General features: G+C 57.9%; 1 protein-coding gene across 1 annotated transcript in view; it reads left to right on the forward strand.

The window, feature by feature from the left end:
* Window positions 1-24,673, forward strand: part of CDH4 (cadherin 4) — a 500,617-nt gene that overhangs the window by 364,718 nt on the left and 111,226 nt on the right. Inside the window, exons 3-4 of the mRNA XM_082746383.1 lie at window positions 188-414; window positions 20,128-20,301. Of these exons, the coding sequence (XP_082602509.1) occupies window positions 188-414; window positions 20,128-20,301 (401 nt within the window). The remainder of the gene's footprint in view (window positions 1-187; window positions 415-20,127; window positions 20,302-24,673) is intronic.

Consider the following 24,673-nt stretch of genomic DNA (forward strand, 5'->3'; position numbering starts at 1 on the left):
ACAGCTAATTCCCCGAGCAGGAGAGATGAAACCCAATACCTGAAGGTCAAAAAATTGGTTACTCGTTATTTTCCCCGTGTCGCTCCTTGGGAGACCGAGGACCTGTGGCTGAACAGCAAGCACACGAGCACCCATGTCCCCTCCGCTCGCCGCCCGGTCCTGACCCCGTCTCTCTTCTCACTTGCAGTCGCGTTCAGCCGCTGTTTGGGGACCAGAGGGACACAGTATGAGACCAACAGCACGGACTTCCAAGTCAAGGCGGACGGGACGGTCTTTGCCACCCGGGAGCTGTGGATCCCCTCCGAGCAGGTGGCGTTCACCGTGACCGCGTGGGACCACCAGACGGCCGAGCGATGGGACGCCGTGGTGCGCCTGCTGGTGGCCCAGCCCTCGTCTGCCCGCTCCACGCACAAGGTAAGACGTGACTTCACACGGAGCTTGGGGAGTATGCTCCCTCCCTCCACAGAGGCTCCCCAGGAGTGGGACATCTCAGCGGGCTGTGCCAGCCCCAGGGGACCCCCCTGCCCTGCCCCCTTCCTGAGGGACGTCTGCCACAAGGTCAGGCGCAGGGGTCCCATGCCCGCGGGAATGCACGGCGCTTGCCCTCCGGACGGTCTTACTTGTTCCCTCCCGTTCCTCACTGGGCGCCTGAAATTCTGGGGCCTCTCCTGCCTGCAGCTTGGGCCTCGGGCCTGGGGCTGGCAGGTGAGCAGAGTTATCAAACGTAGATATTATAAGATCTAAGCTTACTGTGTTTAAGCACATCTAAAACAAGATTTTGAGAAAGCATTAGAAGAATAAAAAAGAATTGGACAATTTAGGATGAAAAATATAACAAACAAAAGAGAAAGCTCACTGGATAGATACATCTACAGATTAGACACAGTTGAAGAGAGATTTAGCAAAGCAGAAATTGTCAGAGGAAATATTCAGGCTAAATCACAAAGAGTTAAAGAGAAGGAAAACACAGAAGGAAGAGTAAAGGCGCTGGAGAAGTTGCAAGAAGTCCCAGCACATGCGTGTTTGGAATATGGGGCGGAGCAGGGAGAAAATGGAGCAGAAGTAACATTTGAAAAGATAATGGCAGCAGATATCCAGGCTTCTCTCCAACATGCCCCACGAACTCTACACAAGCTAATAGGAAGAAAACAGCACTCGGGCACGGTCTTTGTCCATTCAGGCTGCTGGAAGGACACACCATAGGCTGGGCAGCTTGTGGACAACAGACACGTGTTCCTCATGGTTCTGGAGGCTGCAGCTCTGTGATCAGAATGGCAGTGTGGTCAAGTCCCCAGGTGGGTCTCCTGCCTACTGTTGTCTTGGCTGTCTTGTATCCTCCCCTGACAGCAAGGGGACAGAAGAAAGTCACCGATGGAACCAGTCCCATTTCAGGAGCTCCACCCACATGACCTCCTCTGATCCTAATCACCCCCAAGGCCACAGGATCTGAGGATCCACTTGGAGCATAGGAATTTGGGAACACACACATTCAATCCATGACAGGTGTTTTATGGTAAAATGTCTAAAACCGAAGTCCCTGAAAGCAAACAGAAGCCAGCTCAGGGAAGGCACAATGGTGACATGGGAGCTGGCTTCTCGTGGGGACAATGGGTGCCAGAAGGTGGCGGGTGGTGACAGACACAGGATTCTGTTACCCAGTAGAAGTCCCCTTCAGGAAGCACCCTGAGAGATTCTGCCACAGGTCGTGTTCATCAGGCGGAAACAGGGTGCTTGGTGATAAAAGTCCAGGAGGAAAAGCCATGAAAAGATTAAGTAGATGCAGATAGCCGTGAGCACGGCAGGGGACACGCTCCAAGGCAAGAAAGCAGGCATGGAGTCCGAGGGCCCAGGCTGCTCACACCATCCTGGAAGATGATGGAAATCAAATTAATATGCAACTCGGATAAGACAAAGACCCCCATTCCAAGGTCCTGGAGAATGACTACAAGGTCACGGTGATGGACACATCACTTAAAGATGAACATAGAGTGGACGCCTGGGTGGCTCAGTTGGTTGGACGACTGCCTTCGGCTCAGGTCATGATCCTGGAATCCTGGGATTGGGTCCTGCTTCGGGCTCCCAGCTCCATGGGGCGTCTGCTTCTCTCTCTGACCTTCTCCTCGCTCATGCTCTCTCTCACTGTCTCTCTCTCAAGTAAATAAAGAAAATCTTAAAAAAAAAAAAAAAAAAAAAAAAAGATGAACGTAGAGTCCTGGCCAAGGGAGGCAGCCCTGGAGGTCAGAAGTAAATCTGAACTTGAGGAGGGACCTAAAGTCTCTGCAGTGTCTGACCTTGCACACAAGAGGTAAAAACCTGTCATGATAACAGATCTTCATGTTCCCGTGGGGTTCTCACAGGACTCTAACATGATTGCACAGGACGCGTTCTGCTCTCACCGGGTCACTTAATAACAGCCAGATCCAGGCAAAGGAGAGCCCGACCCTCCTGCCTCCTGGGTGCACTTGCCGTGCAAAGGTTTTCACCTCTTCGAGTCTGCAAATTTAGGCAATATTTTTTAAAAGTGCCTTAAGTAATAATAATCTGTTCTTTTCCTCTGTTAACAGTGTGAATTTTCAAGCAAGTAGTCTTTTTTTTTAAGATTTTATTGGTTTCTTTGCGATAGAGTAAGCAAGAGAGAGGGCATGAACGGGGCGGGCAAAGGGTGAGGGAGAAGCAGGCTCCCCGTTAGTAGGGAGCCCAACAAAGTAGACCTTCCTAAAAAAAAAAAAAAAGAAGTCATAAGATCGTTCAGGTTCTCACATAATGGATGGGAAGCAGAGTACTAAAACTTACAATCCAAACAATGGAAGGACAGAGGAGCCCCGTGTTTCTGCCTGAGGAAGCGGTTGGATTTGCAAGTATAGATCAGTTCCAATAAATGGGAAAGATGAGCTTCTGTAATTAAAAGGAAAACACGTTGACAGATCAAAGACAAACCCCGACTCTATACAGGTCACGGAAGACAGATCTGAAAAGGGCAAGGATGGAGAAAAAGGGAAAGTAGGAACCTGCAGGGGAGACACCATGCGTCTCTCACCGGAAGGGAGCCGGGCGCTCGGACGCGCGGTAGCTGCACGAGTCCTGCACTGGGTGCTTCACAGATGAAGGCAAAGCCGGCGGGACTGAAAGGAGAAAGAAGCAAACATTCGATCGTAAAACTTGGCGTGCACCTCTGAGTACACGGAAGCAGACGGAGTAGCCACAGGAAAGGAAGACTAGACCCGCAGATTTAGTAAGTCCGGGCCTCCCGTGTGAAAGCCAGACCCCACCACGGCTGCGTCCGCCTCATTTTCAAGGACGCTCAGAGCCTGCGTGAAGCGGGCCCGACCGGAGGCTGAACCTCCAACCACGGGGCTAGAATCCGAGCGAGGAAGCTGGGGATCCGTCACAGGGAAGGTGACCAAAAAGTCCCCGTAGATTTGGACGCCGAGTGAAGAGCCTTCCGACGGGCCCTCGGGTAGGAAGGAGCCACGTGCAGGGTCCAGTGTAACCCGGACTGAGCACCGACACCGGCGGGAGGAGCCGAGGTCTGGGCCGGCCAGACTGCGCAGCCTGCCAGATGCCTAAGAACGGAAGGGAGGTGGAAACTGGCCACGTTCATCCAAGAAATTAGGGAAAGAAATGAAGTGCAACCAAGTAGAAAGAGGAAACAGGAAAACCAAGAGGAGAGGGTAATGGGATCAAAACGGTAGAATTCACAGACCAGAGCTGACTCCGTAAACTCCCGAGCGGATCGGACCGAGAAGGGACGCCGCCAGTAATCCTCACCCGCCGTGGAAACGGCGTCGTGACCCGTCTCACACGTGGCTCCGTGGGTCACGTACCTCTTACGCCGATGTACAGGGGAACATCCCTGGAAAAATAACATTCCGGAAATGTCCTCAACTTGCCGAGTCTAGCGGGACAAGAAAATCTGAACTAGTTATGACAGACAAATTTAAATTCAAACCCGTGTCCCAAGGCCACGCCCACATGCAGGGGACCAAAGGGGTGCCCAGACTCGGCCAGAGACCCCGAACATGTGCCTTGTCCAAACCAGCGAGAGCCCTGAAGGGGCAGGAGGACAGCGGGTGGCTGCGCGCCACGCCACTCGTAAACAGATAAAAACAACACGTGAGCAAAACAGTAACGAGCTCAAGTGCACCCGTGTTTGCAGGGGACCAGCCACACTGCCGGGGTCTGTTCCCAGAGCCAGAGATGGCTTCAGCACCGGAAAATGGGTACGTGTAACTCAGCACAGAATAAAGGACGGATATCCCACGACCATCTGAACGTCCGTTGTTAACATGGAAGGTAACTTCCATTCAGGAAGAAATACCCAGCAAGCTGGGAAGAGAAGGGGCCGTCCCGAACCTCATCCAGGGCACACGGCACACAGCCAGAAGCCCGGGGAATAGGAGGCCTCCGTGACGTCTGAAATAGCACGAGGACATCCTCGCGTCCCATGCCCGAGCCTCGAGCCCACAACGTCAAGCAAGCAGAGAAGAGCCGAAGAAACGGAACCGGCATTAGTATCGCTTGCAGGATTACGGATGTAGAAAATCTGAAATGAGCCGCAGAGAAGCTGGGCTGGCTGAGTGAGGTTCGTTAGCGAGAGGGCTGGGTGTGAAAGCAGTTACACCTCCGCGCACCAGGAGTAAGTAGTTACCAAATGACATCTGAGCCGAGTGCCGACGACAGCAGCGTTGAAGGTGATCCCATAACCAGGAGTGAACCTAACAAAACCTTCGCGGGACACTTCCCTGTCACTGAGAACAACCAAAGACCTTGAAGACCCAAGCGCGTCTGCTTGTAACTCAGAGGCTTGGAGCCCGTCACATCTGCTCCCCCGTAGACTCAACAACACAAACCAACAAAAATCACGGCGTGTCTTGTGTGCTTGCTTGTTGGTAGAAGGGCAGATGGAGGACTTCACATTTTTTTTCAAGATTTATTTATTTGAGAAAGAGAGAGAGAGACAGCAGGGGGATGGGGCAGAGGGAAAGGGAGAATCTTGTGCAGACGCAGCGCTGAGCAGGGTCCCCATGCGGGACTCGATCCCGGGACCCTGAGATCCTGACCTGGGCTGAAGGCAGAGGCTTCCCGAGCTGAGCCACCCAGCAGGCGCCCCTGGATGACTTTAACCTTTTAAATGAAGATGCAGAGGACCAGGAATAGCCCAGAACAGCACGGAGATGGGAGGAGCCGTATTGGGGACGTGGTGAGGTCTACATGCAAACCAAAGCCGTTTCTTGACCTCTCGGCACTGCTGGAGTTCGGTCTGGATCATTCTCCGGGGTGGGGCACGCTGTCCTGCACCCCGTAGGAGGTGCCACAGGATCCCCGGCCCCCACGCCCACCACCCTCACTGCCACCAAAGCTCACTCCACTCTTTGCAAAATGCTCCCGGGGACCGAACCGTCCCCGTGTGGGATCCACTGAACTACGGTGATTAAAATGGGGTGATTTGGGAGCCTGGGTAGCTCAGTCATTAAGCCTCTGCCTTCAGCTCAGGTCATGATCCCAGGATCCTGGGATCGAGTCCCCCATCCGGCTTTCTGCTCAGCCAGGAGTCTGCTTCTCCCTCTCCCTCTCCCTCTGCCCTGCTTGTGCTCTCTCTCTGTGTCAAATATATAAATAAAATATTTTTTTAATGGGGTGCTTTAGGAGCAAAGTTATCAGACAAATGCAGCAGAATGGCAAGCTTAAAAAAAATACTTAACGTTCTTTTAAAAAATCATCTTTACAGAGGTATGATTTTTTATACGGCGGAATTCACCCACTTCACATAAACATGCTGTGGACACTTGGTTTGTGTAAGACCGGCACTCTGGGGCCAGAGGCAGCGCGGTAGAGCCCGCAGCCGGATCTGACCTGCCCGCTGCCTTTTGACGGCCTGTGAGCTTCGAACGGTCTCTGTACTTTGAAGGGTCGTGTAATAGCGATAGTAATGTCGTCGCTTTCACTTCTCGGCCTGCGATGCCTAAACTCCTGAACTATCTGATCCCTTAACAAAAAGTTTGCAGAGCCCTACCCAGGGCAATGGAGGAACGACTGTCTTTGCAGACCATGATGCAGGACCGATGGGGTGTCCTTAAAGAAAACAGGTGAAGTGACCCCAGCCCACCCCAGCCCCCGCCTAAACTAGGTTTAGTTTAGTTCTAAGCAGAACTTTTTTTAATGCGTGCCAAGGGCTTCCTGGCTGAGTTTGGAGAGGGTGGGGAGTTCAGACGGGGACACAGCGAGCAGGGTGCCGCTGGCAGAAGGTCCTAGACACACAAAGCCCCTTCTCCAAGGGAGCAGAGTCCTGGAAAGTCCCAGGAGGCTCTTTGCCAAAAGGAGCTTTGAAGCAAATCCCCAAGGACCAGCGCAGGGACCCCCTAATTTCCCGGTTCCGTGAACCCCTGCACCCGGGTTCCTCCGAGTGCAGCCTCCCCGCCCGGGCTTTCGGCGACTGGTGGAGCCGGACAAAACTGACAGCTCCCCCGTGAGATGAACCATAAAAATCTGGCAAGTTTTCCCCTTCCGTTTCCTCTCTTAGCAACGATTCAAAGGCGGCCTTTCTGCGGGTAATACCAGCCGTGCTCAAATCTGGAATAACTTTTTTGTGTGCAGTCTTGCAGGAAAGCTGATAGCAATTCAATTAGAAAATGCAAATTAGGTCACACATTTCCCACCGGAGTGCTGGATCGCCCCCGGGGACTCGGAGCCGTGTTCTGGCCTCACAGAAAACACTGCGGATGAAGCCGTGCGCTCGGCCGCCGGCCGACCAGCTGCGCTCACACGGGCAAGTGGCAGTGGGGCCTGTGGGTGTAGAGACTGCTGTTCCGGGGACGAGTCCCGGCTGGTAACGCGCGCGTCAGTGTGTATGAGAGACACCCTGTGCCCGGTGGCCGCCGCCCCAGGCTCCCCGCACGGTTCGGGCTCTGCAATCCGACGGGCTGAGGGCGTCCCCCGGAGAAGCCCGTGTTGGGCCCTGACCTGCCATCGCTCGGAGCAGGACTGAGCTTATCACGAGGGCTCGGTGGACCTATTCATTAAGGTGCGGTCCCTCGAGCAGGCGTGCGCGTGGATGCGGACAATTCTGCGCACAGGCGCGCGTGGACACAGCACCGCGAAGGGGAGGGCAGAGAGCAGGGGAGGCGGGCATGTCCGGCGAGCCACCGGAGTTCAGGAGAGGGGCCTGGGGCGGACTTGTCCCCCCGCGGCCCGCGGCGGGAACTGACCTGCCCACACCTTGACCTCAGACTTCTGGCCTCCAGGACAGGGATAAGAAATGTCTGCTGGCGACGCTGCCCAGGCTGTGGGGCTTTGGCTCATTGGCCCCACGACATGCTCTGACCAGGCCCGTCGCCTCGCCTGCCTGCAGAGGGAGTCGGATAGAACCCGTGTCGCCCCCCCACAACCCAGGGCTCCAGAGGCCCTCAGGTCCTGGTCATACAGTTGCTTGGGTCCCCAGCACAGTGAGGACAAGTCTGGCCAAGGCCCCTCGCTTCAGGGCTGCAGTTCCTCAGCCTCCCTCCCCGTGTCCCAGTCCCCCTCCCGCTCACAGCCTGTCCCCCGTCCCCATGTCTGTCCGTCCTCCCTGTCACGGCCTGACCCCCATCCCCACGGGCCGTGCCCCCTCCTTCTCACAGCCTGGCGGCCGTCCCCACGGTCTGTCCGCGTCCATCCTGAGAGTGGGCAGGACTCGTCACTGCCATCACAAGGACTCCCAGCCTGGCCACCAGACAGTGGACTGGAGAGGGCCTGCTGAGGACAAGCTCCTGCCATCCCCCTGTCCCCCTGAAAGCAGAGGCCTGTGGGGGACCCAGCCGAGGCAGGGAAGGCCCCGTGTGAGCACAGGAGGCTGGTGTGCCAGCCCGAACCCTGACGCACGGAGGTTTTCACTGAAGGCGGCCACAGGAGCCTTTCCACGTGAGGCGTCGCCTTGGACACAGCGCCCAGAAGGTCATTAGGTGCTGGTGGAGGGTTGGAGACTTCAGAACGCAGCAAGATATTCTTTTATCCTTTTCCAGGACACAGATGGCCGGAGTGCCACTGAGAAGCAGCCCCGCAAAAGAAAGAACAGGGCGGACACATCACGCTCCTGTCCACTGTCAGGGGCCAGCGGCTGCTTTAATAAAGCGCTAACGCCCCGGTGCTCGCGGGTCTCCGTGCCCCCACGCGGGGCCTGACCAGGCACACGGCGGGCGGCCCGACACCTCAGAGACCCCCACAAACTGCTGGGCGAGATCCCGTTCCAGAGGCTGAGGTCAAGGGTCCCCCCGCCAGCGCCTCCCTCCTGGAGCTCAAGACATGAGCCAAACTCAAACCTGCAGCAGCTTTTAACCCTTGGTTGGCATGAAGGGCACGCGGGATTGTTCCGGTCGGTCGAAGGTCATCTTGGCTTCTTTGTTCGTCCCTCGTCTTGGAGAACAGCCCTGGGCCGGGGCGGACGTGTCCACCCGACTCAGCCTCTCCAGGCCGGGTAACCAGGAGGGTCCCGGCATGAAGGTCAAACTCAGACGCCGTTTCCGGCTGCAGACGGCCCTGAACGCTCGGCGGCTGGGGTCAGCCCTTCCATCGGCAGAGCGGGGGTGAAGGGTTGCCTGCAGAGCCCCAGGGAGAAGCCGCCTGACCCTGCCCAGCCTGTCCCGGGGGATGCGCCCCTGGCCTGCGGATGGCGCGGAGCCAAAGGAGAACTCTGGGGGGCTTGCTGGTGACTGACACGGAAGTCACATGCGAGAGAGCATCACTGCCGGGCAAGGAAGGTTCTGGGCCTGTTAGCGGGGAGACAGGCTGCACGGGTCCTGTTTGGTCTCCAGGAGCGTGATCGCGAGTGTGGACATGACAGGCAGGGCACCCTCTGAGAAACCTGGGGTCCCATGAGTCCGACAGGCCCCAAGTCACTCTCCTGGTTCCCCGGGGGAGTGACCACTGAGGGCTGCTACATCCCCACCGGACACCTGGCTCTGTTTCATGATGCGGGGGCACCACTGGGAATTAGGGAGGGGTCCTGAGCCGAGGTCAGAGGCTGCTGCCGTGTCCAGGGATCAGGAAGGTGACCTCTGGACCGAAGCCTAAAATCGGAGAAGGAGCCTGCATTCCAGACAGAGGCCTTGTCCGTCTGCGGCTTCTCCTGTCCTCCGGCGACATCCTGTCTCAGCCCTTCTGAGTCTGGGCCGGGGGTGCAGGGTGGCCAGTCCTGGGGGACGCTTCTCCCGGGGTCCAGTGAGCTGAGACAGCACAGGCATGTGTGCACGTGAGCTGTGAGCCCAGCGGATGGGCGTGAGCCAGGGGGGGTGCGTTGCTCACCCACCCCCAGGGCCTTTAGCTCATGACGGGGCTGGCGCATGTGTGCGCATGCACAGACCAGCATGTGGGGGCCTTGTGGAGACCGCCTTCGGGAAGCGGGAGGCACGGGGCATCCCGGCTGCCCTCCTGTAGGTGTTTGAGTGAAAATCAAACTGGTTTCCAGACCAACACAGGTTTGTGGTTCTGTGCAAGGCCTGGGCTCCACGGGATTTCGTTCGGTATGAAATCCTTCTTATTCTTGAAGATGATTGTGGAAACCACAGTGAGGTGGTCGCGGGCGTGTCCTGCCTTGAGAAGAATGCCCAGCAAACTCAGGGACGCTGGCGTGGCCCAGAGCTCGTCCTGGGGGCCCCACGTGCTCCGTGGACAGCAGGAGTGGACCGCGAGGCCGCCTTCCAGAAGGAAACGTGATTGCAGTCTGGTTGAGTTAAAATTCTCAGGCAGACCCTGATCACGCCCTCTTCGAAGCCTTCCAGAGCCATCAACGCCAACGAAACTGACCATTTTTCTCACTAATTGACACCAATGTGAAAGATTCATTCAGTTCCGCTGCTAACAACTCCGGAAAAAAGTAACACAGTTTGGCTTAACTCGCTAATTTAATTTAATTTTTTTTTTAACTGCAATTGTGTTTTTTTTTTTCTGTAAGATGAAGAGTAATTTCATTTAAAAATGTTTCCAACCAAACACAATTTTCTTGGTTCTCGCCAACAAGCTCTCCACCGGGTAGTCAGAGAAGCCTGGATTCACTGTGTTGTCGCAACCCGGGGGTGGGGGTTGGGGGGGGGAGTCTGGCTTCCAGTGGGTGGGGGTTGGGGACACCCTACAGACACACAGGAGGCCACACCCCCGAGAATGGTCTCTTCCCAGATGTCGGCAGGTGCTGAGGCTGTGGTCTGGGGACAGGTGTTCCGTGAGCTAGGGAGGCCCGGACGGCCGAGCCGCCTGGCTGGCCACATGGACGCACGCAGACGCCTGTCTGGATGTAGTGGGGTCCCCCATCCTGCCCTTCTGTGCGTGGGAGCTGGCCCGCAAGTGTGCTGTCTGCACACACAGCTGCCCTGCGGGGCGCACCCCATCCCTTCTGTGCCCGGGTGCTGCGCCATCCCGCGTCCTCCCGTTAGAGGGGGACAAGGCTAAGGCGGACAAGCGGGGAGCTCTGGGGCCCTCACCAAGAGAACTGTGGTTTTGATGCCGGTAGGAACAGCGTGACGCCTTCCCAACTATATGAGCCTGACGGGTAAAAGTTCCTGAGTGGCCACAACAGAACTCCTTCCCCAGGGCTGCTCACAGCTTCCGGACTCCAGTCTGCCCGCTTGGCCCCAGGTGGGAGAGGGTGTTGGGACCATGCTCTCTGTCACCGTGACCAGCCACAGGGCAGAGAGGGGCAAGTGAGCTCAGGCCCCAGCCCCACAGCTGCAGCCGCACGACCTGGGCCGGCCACTGCACCTGCCGGGGTCTCCCCCTGCCCAGGTGTGAGCGAGGACCAGCAACGCCACCCCCCACCGCCCCTCCAAGCACCCTAGGCTTGAGGGAGCGACGAGGACTTTCTTCCTGAATACAGACGTGAGGGAGTAGCGATGCCGTGCCATTCAGGAAACCTTCCTTTGTACGCGTTCCATGAGAATTCGCAAAACCTCCTCTTCCTAGAAGAGATCGGAAGTCAGAACTACCGTAGTGCGGGGGGCGGGGTGCAGGCGGGCGCACCTGCGTCCGCTCAGCGGCATTGTGGACGCAGGAAAATCCACTCAGCACCTCTCAGAGCCAAACTCATGCAAATGTTTGTTTAGAACGGCTCGCGTGTTCTATTTGCTGAAGAACGGAGATGTTTCTCCGTTGTTTTATTTCGTGTTTGTTAAATACCATTTTACTCTGCCCGTCCTCAGCTGCCATGGAAACCAGCCAGAAGGCTGCAGATAACAGCCTAGTTAAACATTCAAATATACAAGCTTGCAGGCAAACAAAATGTACTATTTTTCAAATGTGTATTGAAAGGGAGGTAGCGGGTAGAGGAATGAACTATCAGGACAGACTTTAGGGCCACTTTTGTTTTTAGGGATCGGATTATGCTCCACGGAAATCAGTGGCAGGTTTGACATTGGGGGAGGGGCATGCTGTTTCCTTTCCGGGAGCGCCTGTAGCCCAAAGAAATAAGGACACAGTGAGAACAGGAAGGGACAGAGGAGGAACACAGGTGACACTCGTGTTCAGGGAATAAGCCCTCACCACCCCTGTCCGATCACGGGCGTTGGGTGGCACGTCACCTCCTGCAGGACCCCTGACCACAGACCCCAGTACAATCCGTGATCTCGGAACACTGGGCCTCCCTCCTCAGATTGGCCACTTACCTACCCAAACGTTAGGGCCGTGCAAGGATGGGCAGGTGATATGGCACCAGTGGGTCTGCGGTCACACTGTGCGTAGAAGTCACGGGGCCGCTAGAGCCCGCACTGGACCCCGGCCGAGGCCGGCTGCCTTCCCAGCGCCCGCGCAGTGTCGTGAGAGGGAAGGGTTGCTTTCTCTGTGCAAGTGGGAAAAAAGCTTGTGTCCTCCCCAGGGCCCCCAGAGCCCTCCACCCCCGGGGTGCGGCTCTCCCCGTCCCCGGAGGCTGGGGTGCCTGACCCTCGGCCCCGCAGTGACCACGCGGAGCACGGCCCAGCCAGGGGGGCGGGAGAGTAGGTACAACCAGGGAGTTAGAACCCGTCCCTTCCTCGTCGTCTGTGGAGCTGATCACAGCCTCAGGCTCCGCCCCTGAAGAAGCCACGTCTGGGCACCAGGGGTCTGCAGGCCAGTCAGAGAAATAGGCAGCACCGGCCCAGGCGACGGGGAGGGGCCGGGCAGGCATTGGGACCCCCCCGCGCCCCCAGAACCCCTCGGTTAAGAAGCCTCGCACATGGGCAGAGTGGCACCCACGTGGCATAGCCCACAGGAAACAAACTTGAAATTTTGTCCATAAATTCTTTTATCAAATCAGATGGGTTTGAGCCCATGCCATTTCCCCAAACGTGGAGGGAATTTGGGGGGGGGGGTGAGGAAGCGTTCGGCGGGTCAGCCCAGGACCCGGGGACAGCGTGGGGTGGCTTGTGTGCGCGGCAGGCTATCTGTCATCTGTGACCCCCAACTTTGGGGTCTTAGAAATGTGCTCTTGGGATCTGGCATGGGGGGATTTTGAAGCCATTTCCACATCAGTTCTGCCTCTGAGGGGAGTGACCGGAGCTTCCTCTCGGAGGAAACGGCTGAGGCTCTGTCCACCCACCGCACTTGGCAGAAGCGGTCCCACGTCTAACGGCCGGGCCACGCAGGCACGCGGTCCCGGCCCCCGCCCCCCTGCTCCCACCGCGGCCTGGCGGGTCACAACCCTCTTGGCTTGGCCCTGTCCACGCGCACCTGTTCTCTAGTGTCCCTGTGCCCCTGCGAGGCATTTCTATCATGTCTACCGCACTGCGGAGGAGGGGCTGGACCCCCCCACCGCACCCCTGGGAGCAGGTGCACCAGGCAGACCGCTGGGCCCCACCCTGCACAGCCCGATAGGTTGCGTCAGGAAAGGGTGCGGCGGGGCCTGCCCTCTGCATCCCTGTCACAAGGAAATAGGGGCATATCCACCGCAAGCCACCTCCAACCAAGACGGCGGGGCGGGCGCCCAGGGAAGACACCGGAGCTCCCGCCCCGAAGACAGACCCTGATTACTTATGTCCCTCGTCCCCTTCCCCTCGGTGTCTGCGCGTCAGCCCCGTTACTCAACAGCCAGTGCCCGCCCCTGGCTCTTAATAATTCTGTGTCCCCAACAGGCCGACGGTTAGATGATGGGAAACGGGATGAATTCTGACTTTTTGCGCGTGGACGGGAGGAGGTGTGTGTGATGAGAGCCTTCCTCTGACACTGTTTTTCTTTCTTTCTTTCTTTCTTTCTTTCTTTCTTTCTTTTTTAAAGCAAAAAAAAAAAAAGAAAGAAAGAAAGAAAGAAAGAAAGAAAGAAAGAAAGAAAGAAAGAAAGAAAGAAAGAAAGAAAGAAAGAAAGAGAAGGCAGTAATTTAAATCCCGCCTCGGGTCAGTTTTGCATTATTCATCTTTCGCTGGTGGACAGATGACGGAGGGAAACGACCCAGCTTCTCGCTCGCCGCGCAGAGTCCCTGAAGACCTCACCTGGGAGTCGGGCTCCATTACACTCATAATCAGACACAGAGACCCCCCCTCCGGCACAGGGAGAGCAGGACTGGGCGGCCCAGAGCTGCCGGGAGTAGGAAATAATGCGCCGAGCGAGGGGCCGGCGGGGCGACGCCAGCCCGCGGACTGTGCCAGCTGGTGGCTGCTGGGTGCAGCGTGGACGGGCCGGGCGGTCCGGACGGCTGTGCTCGGCAAGCAGCTTGCACATGGACGATCGGGGCCCTGATCTCGGTGAGACGGAAGGCTGTCGTCACCGAGGTTTTGTCCTGTTCTCGGGTCCCTTACCTCCCACCTCTTTTCCTAGAAGAACAGCCGTGTGCTGAGTGCGAGGCCTTCCCCACACTGTCCCAGAGACCCTGCCAGGGCCAGGCAAGATGTCTCGGAGGACCTTAAGGCCACCCGTCCCGCGTCCCTCAGGCTCCCAGGTGTCATAGTTGGTCCGCAAAGGGCTCAGCTGGACATGCGCAAGCACGGATGCGGCTCTGCCGATGCCGAGCTGGCCTCCAGACTCCCGCCAGCGGCAGGGTCATCCTTCCCTTAGTACAGCAAAGCAGGAGCTCGGGGCCAATGCCTCAGCCCACTACCCCACACCCCAGCTGTCCAGGCGGCCCCAAGGCACAGAGCTCGTCCAGGCCCAGGAGTGGGGCTCCGTGTGAGAGTCTGACCTCTGTACCCTCTGCACCCCAGAGAGGCCGGGCTCCACACACTTCATCTGCCCCTTTGGGGAGACGACCCATCCGTGCGCTGGGCAGGGCGGGCTTCTGGGACACCCGGCCACCCAGAGTGTGTCCAAGGAGGGACCGGCTCACGTGCAGCCCCAGCCAGGGCGCGGCTGTGATGTGCAGAGGGGAGGCAGGTGGGGAGGGAGGCAGGTGGGGAAGGGGGCGGGGCTGCCCCCATGTGGCCAGGGAGACAAGAAGCCCGAGGGCGTGAGGGGGCCGGTGGGCACCCCTACCCACCGTACCCTGATCCGGGGCAGAGACCCCTTCCCTCCTACAGCCCGAGGTTGGGCCCTTCCCTTCTTGGGGGGCCCCCGTGGCTGGGGGATGCCAAGTTTGAGTGCCGGGGTGAACTGTCTCTCCTTCCCGTGGCCAGAGAGGACACGAAACCCTGCCGAAAGCTTCCAGAGAGGGGCCGAGTCTCCCCCCTGGGCTGGGTCAGGACACCCACCTGTGCTCGCTCCTGCCTGCCCTGGGCTGTCCCACACCTCCCGCACCCCTGGCTCAGCCCCTCCCCCACTAGCCAGGCAGTTTGGACAAATTCCTTCTCCTCCTTCTGCCTCAGTTTCCTTCCGTGGGCTGTCAGGTTATAGGGTACCCCGAAGCCCACCTGCCCTCAGGCCTGCCCCTCTGAACTCTCGGGGCCCATGCCAGGCCAGGCCACCACCCCAGGCGTCCAGGCTGAAGCCTCCAGTACCCTCTCCTCCCTGCGCCCGTGGGAGTCCAGGCCAGCCTGCAAATCCCATCCGCCAGGACTCTCCTCGGGCTCCTTGTCCCCACCGTGAGCCTGACAAGGGGGCTGACACCCCCAGCCACCTGCCCAGTGCCCTGGACATCACCTCGTCACCCACACTCTCCCCGGTGAGAGCCTCCTCGGTTCACAGGAACCAAAGCGTGGGGGCGGGGGGCGGCAAGACAAACGGCGATGGGGCCGGGGGAGGGCAGCCTGCGGGAGAGCGGCTCTCGAACCCGGGGAGGTCGCCCTCCGCCCCTCCCACCTTTCTCTAGGCCCCAGACAGCCCTGTAAGTCAACAACAGTGTCATTGGTATGTGGCACCTGTGGTATCCGGCCTCTGGTCTGCCCCTTGGCCATTCCCTCCCGGCCCCATTCCCCCAACAACAAACTCCTACTCACCCCTCAGTACCCTGCCCAGGTATAATATCCCCCACGAAGCCTGTCTGCCCTCCCCAGATGGAGTGGATTCCACGCAGCTGGTGCCAGTTTGAACCCTGCTCGTCCTGGCTCTGTGCTGATCACTGCCCCATGGAGAGAGCGGCCGTCCTAAGGCCTAGATCAGAGAGAACCTGGGCCGCGGCTCCCCATGACCTGTGGCGGCCATCGCTGTCATTGGGTCTCCCATCCCCCCACTCCACGCGAGTTCCAGAGGGTGGCAGCTGAGGGTCACTTGTTTTTTGGCGCTCAGGAACGTGTGAAACCCCACGTTGAAGTCTGTCCACAGCGTTTGCTCCGTGCCAGGTGGGTGGGCCGTGAGGTCCTGCACCCTCCTAGACGGGTCAGTGCCCTGCCGGTCCCCAGGGCAGGGTGGGAGGTGTCCCGCCTGGACAGGGACAGGAAGACATAGAGCTCAGCGGCCTCTGGGCCTGAGCTGACCTGTTCTGGGAATTGAGGGCACAGGTAGACTCTGGAAGCTTTTCTGTGTGCACAGGGATGCCCGGGGAGACCGCTGGGGAGGCTTCCAGAAAGGGGACGTGAGATCTGAGTCCACGCAGGCGAGAAGGGCACCAGGAGGAAGAGTGGATGCGGGGGCGACCTTCCCGCGGGGGGCACAGCCAAGGGTGCAGCCTGGCCTCTGTGTGGACAGCATGGCCAGGCCTTTGGCCCCAAAACGCAAGAGAGCAGAGCCCAGATCTGGCCGTACTGAGGCCGGGGGCTCTGGAGCATTCTCAGAAGGGGTCTGCAAGCCGCCTTCAGCTCCAGGATCTTAACCCTTAACCACATCTTCTTGGGTACCCAGTAAGAGGGCAGCACGACCAGGTGATGTCCTCGGGGCTCTCTGTCCTGTCCTTCTGCAGCGGCGAGCCTGGTGGGATCCAGAGGCCAGTTCAGCGGCCAGGTCCCTCCCTGCACCTCCCCAGTCACGAGACCTCTGGCTTGGCTGAGCTGTCCGTGATGACCCAGTGATGGGGTGTGGCCGGGTCATGATGCCAGGCTTTGCGCACATTATGACATGTTACAAACATGTGCACGGATGTGCAAACACGGTGTATACACAGGCGAGCGTACACATGTGCACACGTGTCCTTATGTACATACACGTGGGAGTGCACATGCACACATTCGCGCATGTATGCGTGTACGTCTGTGTGTGCACGCACACGCCTGTGTGCCCCTGTGTGTACACACTCGTGCACATAATTGTTAGTTATGGGGCACAGAGGTCATGTTCGCTCCCTTCTCCCGCACTTAGCCAGCATTCACTCAGCAATACGGAATTCCGGAAGGTCCTGGGAGCGCAGCAGGCGTCGTCCGTTCGGAGGGAGGGAGTATTTGTAAGTACTGGGAACGCCATTTAGGATCAACATAATCGTGCACCAGCGCTAGGGGCCACGTCCTGAGTGGGCTGGCACTGCTGCGTGTCCAGAGCGACCTGCGGGTCCCCCTGGGGTTACCGGTAACCCGCGTGGACGTCTCTCCCCGGAGAAGCGGGTGTCTCTTCCAGGCCGAGGCTGCACGGGTCTGGCATTAATTTTCACCAGATTTTGTTATTACATGTGTCTCACAGCTTTAAAATAGTGGCAAATATGTGCAATTTATTTAAACAACACTAGGGAAATTAACGCCATGCGAGCTCATCCCCAGCAAATGAAGATAAAGCAGCTCCAAGCCAAAGCAGCGTCATGAAAACGTGTGCACTGCTGAGCCCGAAGCGCAGGAGCCCAGCTGAGCATCTGCCAGCGCTCCAGCATTTCCCGGGGCAGGGGAACCCGTCACTGGGAGAGGCACGGGGGGAGCCCTGACAGCACCCGCTCCCCGCGGCTGTGCTCGTGGCTGGGGCTCCCTGTCTACCCACGCAAGTCTCCCCAGTCCAGCTGGCTGCCCTCAGGCAGACCCCAACCCAGTCCCTTCTCCTGGGGCAGGTACCTGGGGGCCAGCGAGCTGGTTACCTGTGGGTGGGGAGCCCCCAGACAGGAAAGCGGAACACACCTGTCACCTGGAGGCTCGGGGGCACAGGCGACCGGAGTTCTCATGTCTTCTGTGGGAATAGTGATTTGTGCGCAGCCCACCACACACCTCATTTGAGAACACGTGAAGGGGATGTGACCTCACAGGCAGAGACCCAGCCATGGTGGCACTCAACGAGGGGCTCTGGCCTCGAGGTCTGACTTCTGGCATTCAAACCCTGTCTCTGCCTACTGAGCTGTGTGACCTGCAGTTACTCAGCCTCTCTGAGCTCCCCCTGGCTCCCTAGTAAAGTGGGATAGAGGGTACTTCCTACTGAGTCAGGGAGAGGGGGTCTAGGTGGAAACCACGTGGGTTGCTCAGTGCCCAAGGCATCAGCAGCTCCCAGAGGCAGGGAAGGCGGTTGTCTATGTCCTGGCTGTGTGGGGACAGTGTGGAGCCAGGACTGTCCTAAATGCTGTTCAGGGAAGCTCCTCCAGCAAGATAGAGATGTGACCCTATCTCTGTGTCATCGTGAGAGCCCGCAGATGAGTCATGGCACCTGTTAGCTTGACTTGAACAGAAGCTGGTATCACGTCACACTGGGGAGACATCAAGGCCATGGGGATTTGCCGCGGGGATGCACACAGCTTGTGTGGCTCCCCTCTGATATGGGGTGGGGGCTGTGAAAGGCTTTCAATTTTCAAACGCTTGACTGCAGGAGCTCAAGGCCCTGAGACAGCTGGGACCCTGGTGGGGAAAGTCCAGTGGGGCGCTCCGTCCAGTGCGGCTTGTCCACCTGGGTTTTCCCGTTGATTCGGCATTTGGAGCGGATACGAGATTTCATTTGCTCATCGGCTAGGCCGTTTTGTCCATGTGTATTTATTTAACTTACTCCTACGCCGCTCTTCTGCAAAAAGGAGTGGGCAAGGTTCTCTGTGCACAAAGGAGACCGGTAAGACCGCCCAAAACCACCTTCCTGGACGGACCGGAGCTCAGGCAGAGAGCGGGACCCGCCACAGTTGGAGCCAGGTACCCCGTAGCCAAGTGCCATGGGCTGTCCCCGTTCAGTTCTCTCTTCACCATGTGAGTTCTGACGTGCAGCGTGTCCGTGGGGGCCTGCGCGGGCGCCGTGCCTCTCTGTGGGGGCCTTGTGGGCGCCGTGCGTGTCCGCTGGCTCCTCTAATTGTAGAAAATCGTATGCATTGTAACATTCAGAGGTACAGAAAGGTGAAAGGAATGAAGTAAAATAAAATAGCGTAAAGCTCCCTGGTCGTCCGAGAAAACCGCAGTTGGCGTATTGATGAATTTCCTCGCCATCTTTTCTCTGTCCTTTAAAAAAAAAAAAAAGGAAAGAAACAAAATGGGGACTTGGTGACATGTACGTTTCCGTGTCACTCTCCACTCACCGTTATCTTACGGGTGTTTCTCCACGTCCTCGTCTTCAAAGAGGAGCTTTCAGTGACTGTGTAGATTCGCCAAGATAGGAACACAGCGCAATGCATTTAACTAGTTTCTCCTGCTGTCCGATCTCCAGAGGTTTTTTCCTGATATTTTTATTATTTTATATATACATAATATTATTACAAAAACATCGGCAATGAACATTTTTATAGGGAGATTTTCATTTACAAAGAGTTTCTTTGGGACAGTTGTGGAGTTACTGGGTCAAAAACCAGGACCTTCCTTTTTTTTTTTCATTGATGTACAGTTGACGTCGAGGACAATTTTCAGGCTCTGGCTGGTGGCCGGTGCACAGCTGGCGGAGGGCGGTGGCCAGCACCCAGCAGTGGTGAGCCCCATCAGCCTCCAGTCCCAGCGGCTGCCCGGCAGGCAGGGGCTCTCATCAGCGTAATTGCCTTAGCAACCCTGTGAATCTAGTGCTCTTATTACCAGCCCTGTTTTATAAAAGAAGCAGCGGGAGTTCAGAGAGATGAAGCTCTGTGCCCAGAGTCAGCGAACCTTCAGACGCACATAAACACTTGCTGAACGCCAGGGGCCACCCCCTCCACCATCCCTCCTCCCGACAACATGACGCACTCCACAGGCCTGAGGATCCGTTCCGTTAGTCTTGTCAGTTTGATGGGTGACAAGGATTTATTACTTCAATTTGCATTATTTGATTACAAGAAGATGTGTACGGTTTTAATAAGTTTACTGATTTTTATTTTGCTGTTAATTTCTTTTCAGGCCCTTTCCCTGTTGTCAAAAACACTTAATTTTTTTATTGATTTGCAAGAACTCTTTACATAGCGGGACTGTCAACTCTTTGACAGAGCTTAAAGATCTGCAAATCACGTTTACTGCAAATCACATTTGCTAAATTCATCAACTGCTTTTAGGGTATGTTTTCATAAACCAGCATTTTAAACCAAATGCTTTCTCCTTTGTGACTTTTTTCCCCTGTTCTTCCGGGATTTTTTTTAAGATTTTATTTATTTATTTGACAGAGATCACAAGTAGGCGGGGGGTGGGAAGCAAGCTCCCCGCTGAGCAGAAAGCCTGATGTGGGGCTGGATGCCAGGCCTCTGAGATCAGGACCCGTGCTGAAGGCAGAGGCTTAACCCACTGAGCCACCCAGGCGCCCCTAAAAGCTCTGCTTTACCCTACGACGTATTCTTCTGTTTTCACGGTTCCTTTCCCCCACCACGTAACTCTGCAGTCCGTGTTGTGACACAGGTGTCCAGCTCGATTTTTCCCCTAACCCGTAGTCCCTTCCCCGAGCGTCATGCAGTCTCTCTCTGCTGAGGAGAACAAACAGATTCTCCGAACAGATGCCTGTTCCTCGGCGTGACACTTACCCAGACTTCTCTGGCTCCTCTCTCCTCTCTCCCGGCTACGGCTGCAGAAAGGAAAGCAGAGCGCGGCCCCGGACGCCTCGCAGCCCCCGAACGCCGTGCTGCTGCCGTGGCCCCAGCACCGGAACGCCAACGGGCTGCGGAGACAGAAACGCGACTGGGTCATCCCCCCCATCAACGTGCCAGAAAACTCCCGCGGGCCCTTCCCACAGCAGCTTGTGCGGGTAAGTGGAGAGCCCTCCCGCCGGCGGGGGAGGCTCTCGGCTCAGCGCGCCCTCTCCTCGGGGGCTGGCAGGGCGGTCGGTGGGCTGGTGGGGGCAGGGCCGGGCTTGCCGGGTCGGAGCGAGCGAGGGACGGTCTGCATTTGGCGGCGTCCAAACCTGCTCCGTAAGGAGACGACACAAGCCAGAGAAAGACCCGGAGGGCAGTCGTACCCTCCGGGGAAGCTGGTCCTGCTGGACATGGGTCATCTCACCCGTGCTGATGGGAGGGGGCAGGGGGGCCACGTGGGGCCTGGCCTGTGACGCCTGACCCCTTGCCTTGCTCACTGTTTTCCAACTGTGACTGAGACTCTGGAGGGCGGAAAGACGGTGTGTCTGGGAGGGTGATACCGGCAAGAAGCTGGAGGTCTTGGGACTGAGACTGTGGCCCCAGATCCAGCATTCGGCCGCCTGCGGGGGGGCTCCTTCAGTGCACCTGCTCCCAGCCCCCACCACAAGGGGCTTTCCCCGGGAGAAGGGCAGGATTCGGTTTACAGATTTGTATTCCAGTGATCTGGGCCATCAAGTAGCGCTCCCTTCTGCCCTTTGAAGAAAATTGCAATCTGGGCAATCATCTGATGACATGATGGTGAGGACCCATTAAGGAGTCGCCCATGCACTGTGGACCGCCTCGCCCCCCTCATGGAAATGAGGGTCGGGGGGGTTCCTCAAGGGCTTGCTTTCCTTCCTCTGACCGATTAGCCTGTTTTCTTTCCCGCTCCACTCCACACGGAAAGCTGGGGTGTGAGTTTAAAATGCAGAGATGGGGAAGGGGCGCCGGGGGGTGGGGTGCTCTATGGGTTAGGCCTCTGTCTTCCGTCTGCTCTTGATCCCAGGGCCCCGGGGCCAAGTCCCACGTCCGTCCCTGCTCAGCGGGGAGCCTGCTTCTCCCTCTCCCTCTCCCTCTGCCTCCTGCTCCCCGGTGGATTCTCTCTCTCGCTCGCTCAAATAAATAAATAAAACCTTCAAAAATAATAATAATAATACAATGAAATAAAACGCAGAGACAGAGCGGAACGAAGCAGGGGGCCCGCGTCAGACGCCCCGCCACACACACCACACCCACAGCGACCGGCCCCAGACGTGCGCGGTGCATGGGACGGGCTTGGATATGGGGATCGGCACCAGGAAGCCTGTGTTCCTCTTCCTCCCCAGACCCAAGCCCTGAAACCATCGGGATTTCCGGAAGAGTTGAGAGCCCTGGTGCGGTCTTTTGTTATTTTAATGGCATGACTTTTGGCGAGTCCCCGAGGAAGGGGGCTGGGGGCCGGTGGGCTGGGGGCCGGTTGCCTGGGGAACCAGCCCGGGGATTAGAGGCGCCCACGTTCACCCCCACCGAGGGGATGGAGGTTAAGTCCATCGCCAGAGGCCGATGGCCAATGATTTAACCAGTCCTGTCTGAGTGAGGGAGCGTCCATAAAACACCAAGGGCCGAGGTTTGGGAGCTTTAGGTCCTCCGACCTGGGGAGGTGTGGGGAGGCCACCGCCCCACGGGGAGGGGCTTGGAAGCTCTGCGTCCCTTCTCCCTCCTCGTCCTGTGCGTCTTTCCTATCTGGCTGTCGGGGGCTCTGCTCTTGACAAAAACGGATCATCCACGGAGCAAACGTGGGCTGCTCCAGCCGGCAGCTAAGCTCTGCAGGAGGGGTCGTGGGACCCTCCCATTTTCAGCCCATCGGCCAGGAGCCCGGGACACCCTGGCCTTTTCATGGGCATCTGAGTGGGAGCTGCCTTGTGGGACGGAGCACTTGCCCAGGGGCACACGCACGCTCCCGCAGCTGGTGTCCGAGTCCAGTTCAAGGCAGGCACCGGCAGGTGCCACAGAATTGTTTGCTGGGGAAACCCCCACCTCAGGTGGCTGAAGCCTCTGAGAGTCTGATCTCTGACTTTGAACTGCAGTCCCCCCCACCCCAGATGGGGAGCTTCCCAGAGCACCGCCTGCCCTAACTGCCCTGGCCGGAGGTCCCCTGTGAGGAGATGAGGCACAGACTTGAGGAAAGCACTCAAGGCGTGAGCCCCAACCTAAGTAGATTCCCAGGGTCCGGGGTCCATCCGCCAACCCCAAGCCACCGACAGAAATGGGGGCTCCGTGGCCCCCTGTGCACTCACCACCCTCGGGGTCCTGGTCACATCTGACCAGCACTTGTCATTTACCTAACGCTTCCCATTAGTGAGTCATTCTTAAAATAATACGTTTATTTTAAGAGGTGACCTTACATCAGCTCACAGTTGGAAAGCTGGTGTTGTTGGTGATGGACCGTCAGACAGCATAAGGCGAGGAAAACAGAGCTGACGTCTGGCTGTGCACTGTCCTGTCGGAGCCCGAGGGCTGCCGGGGAAGTGTTTACAAGAGGAGCTGGGAGCAAGTACCAGAGTGTTCTCAAGATGCGCGGGGACCAGAAGCTTCCTTCTGAATGTCATCAGGATCAAAAGCAAATTGGAAAGGGAGCAAGTGTTTCATTGTGTGAGTCAGTCTTATTCAAAGGCTTGTGCTTGTGCTAGTCAGAAATCAGCTTAGTAGAAAACTGTTGCTGTAGCTCGGAGGGTGGGGGTCTGCAGACTCCGGAAAGGGCCAGATCCGCAATAGTTTAGGCTCCGCTGACAACCTGCCTCAGTTGCAAATACTCAGCTCTTTGTAGTACGAAGCTGCCCCCAGACAATACATACGCTGTTGCTGTGTCCGCGTTCCAATAAAGCTTTATTGACAAGAACAGGCAGTGGGCCAGGTGTGGCCCAAGGGACCTAGTTTGACAAGTGCAGATCCAGCTCATTTCCCAACCTCGGGGAAGGTGTGCCCCTGCCAGCCTCGCCAGCAGGAACATTACAGTGCGGCTTGAATGCCGAGGGCTCTCTTCGGCTCACAGCCCGCAGGTACACACGTGACCTTGGGCCGGCTTCCCAGCACTCCTGGAGTAGTCTGCTGCTGGATTTCCGGATTTCTCGGGTCAGTGATCCCAGTAGAGACGCACAAAACTTCCCTCTCTTGCGCGCATCTGCTCACGGGCCTGTAAGCGGTACCAGGAGGGAAAGCGGGTGCAGTCAGAGCCTCCGGCCCTCGAGGACTGAGTCTGCCTCCTGCTGGATGATGGCGAAAAGGACGCTTCTGTACTCTCCGCCCCAGGGGCTGCAGTGGTCTCGGGCTGACTGGCCGGAGCTGGCGGCAAGGCCAACACGAGAGTGAAGTCCCCCCAGCCAGCCGGGGCCTTGGCTCCCACAGGGCCCCACGGACATGTTGAGGAACACGTCACGCAGACATCTGCGTGCTCTGATGGGGGCCGACCTGCATGTCCTTCCGAACAGCTACAACGCAGGGTAACTTGCCCCCTCCCCAGTTAGCACCAGCCTCGCCGAACCTGGCTTGGGAGAGCAGCAGCTGGCGGCGCTCTGGAGCCTCTGCAGACACGGGGTCCCGAAGACGCACCCCCACCCCCAGCCCCGCCGCTGGCCTGACTGGCCGGGAACTCAGGGAATGGGCGCAGGGCCGCAGGTGTCAGGAGAGGAAAGCCTGGAAGCAGCAGCTCAGCCCTGCCCAGGGGCAGCCTCTCCGCCTTCCTGGTCTGCCCCGTGGCTGTGTTGGGAGCACGTGTGTCCTCTGTTCCTCAGACCCCCTGCCGTGACCAGCAGCCCCCGTGGGGACGGCGCCTCCACGCCCGGCTCGCCGGCTCCCAGACGGGCTGTGAGCAGAGAGGCAGCGTGTGGGTTAGTGTTAGCTGACTGCCGGAAAGGGCATTCCCGAAATTTCAGAACTGAATGCAATGGAGGTTATTTCTTGCTCCTGTGAAGGTCATTTGTGGGAGGGAAGGCTCCCTACACGGCCGTGCGGGGCCCCGGAATGAGGACTGCAGGAGGGACGGGGCTCGGACATGGCCATCCTGATGGCCAGGGACGCCAAGAAACGCAGTTCAGCTGTGCCTGGAGGGAAGGGCCTGTGTGAGAAGAGGGGCTGGTCTGTGCCCCAGCAGGTTTGAGAAAAAGGCACATCCTTTCCCCCCGCCGAGGGCCCAGCTGTGCCAGGGATCCCACGGCGGGCGAGCCGGCAGACCTGATCGTGCCCCCTCCTCCAAGCCTGGTCTGACTCCCGAGCTGGATTCTTGGGGGAGATCTTCAGATTGGGCTTTTCCAAATGGCCCCCACGCACGCCCCATCCCACATCCATATGCGCACGCACGCACCCGCGCTCTCCTGTGCTCGCTCCTGCCTCCTTGCCTTCCACCCATTAAATTCTTACCCAACACAGACCCGTGTTTCGGGGCGCATTTCTGCCCCGTCTCTGCCTGTAGGAAGCGGAGGAGTTTCAGGCCCGTGTTTTGGGGGAGGGGCTGCTCCCGAAAGAAGCCTG

The sequence above is a fragment of the Mustela nivalis genome, assembly GCF_964662115.1.
Source record: "Mustela nivalis genome assembly, chromosome: 8".
In the NCBI taxonomy this organism is placed as follows: Eukaryota; Metazoa; Chordata; class Mammalia; order Carnivora; family Mustelidae; genus Mustela; species Mustela nivalis.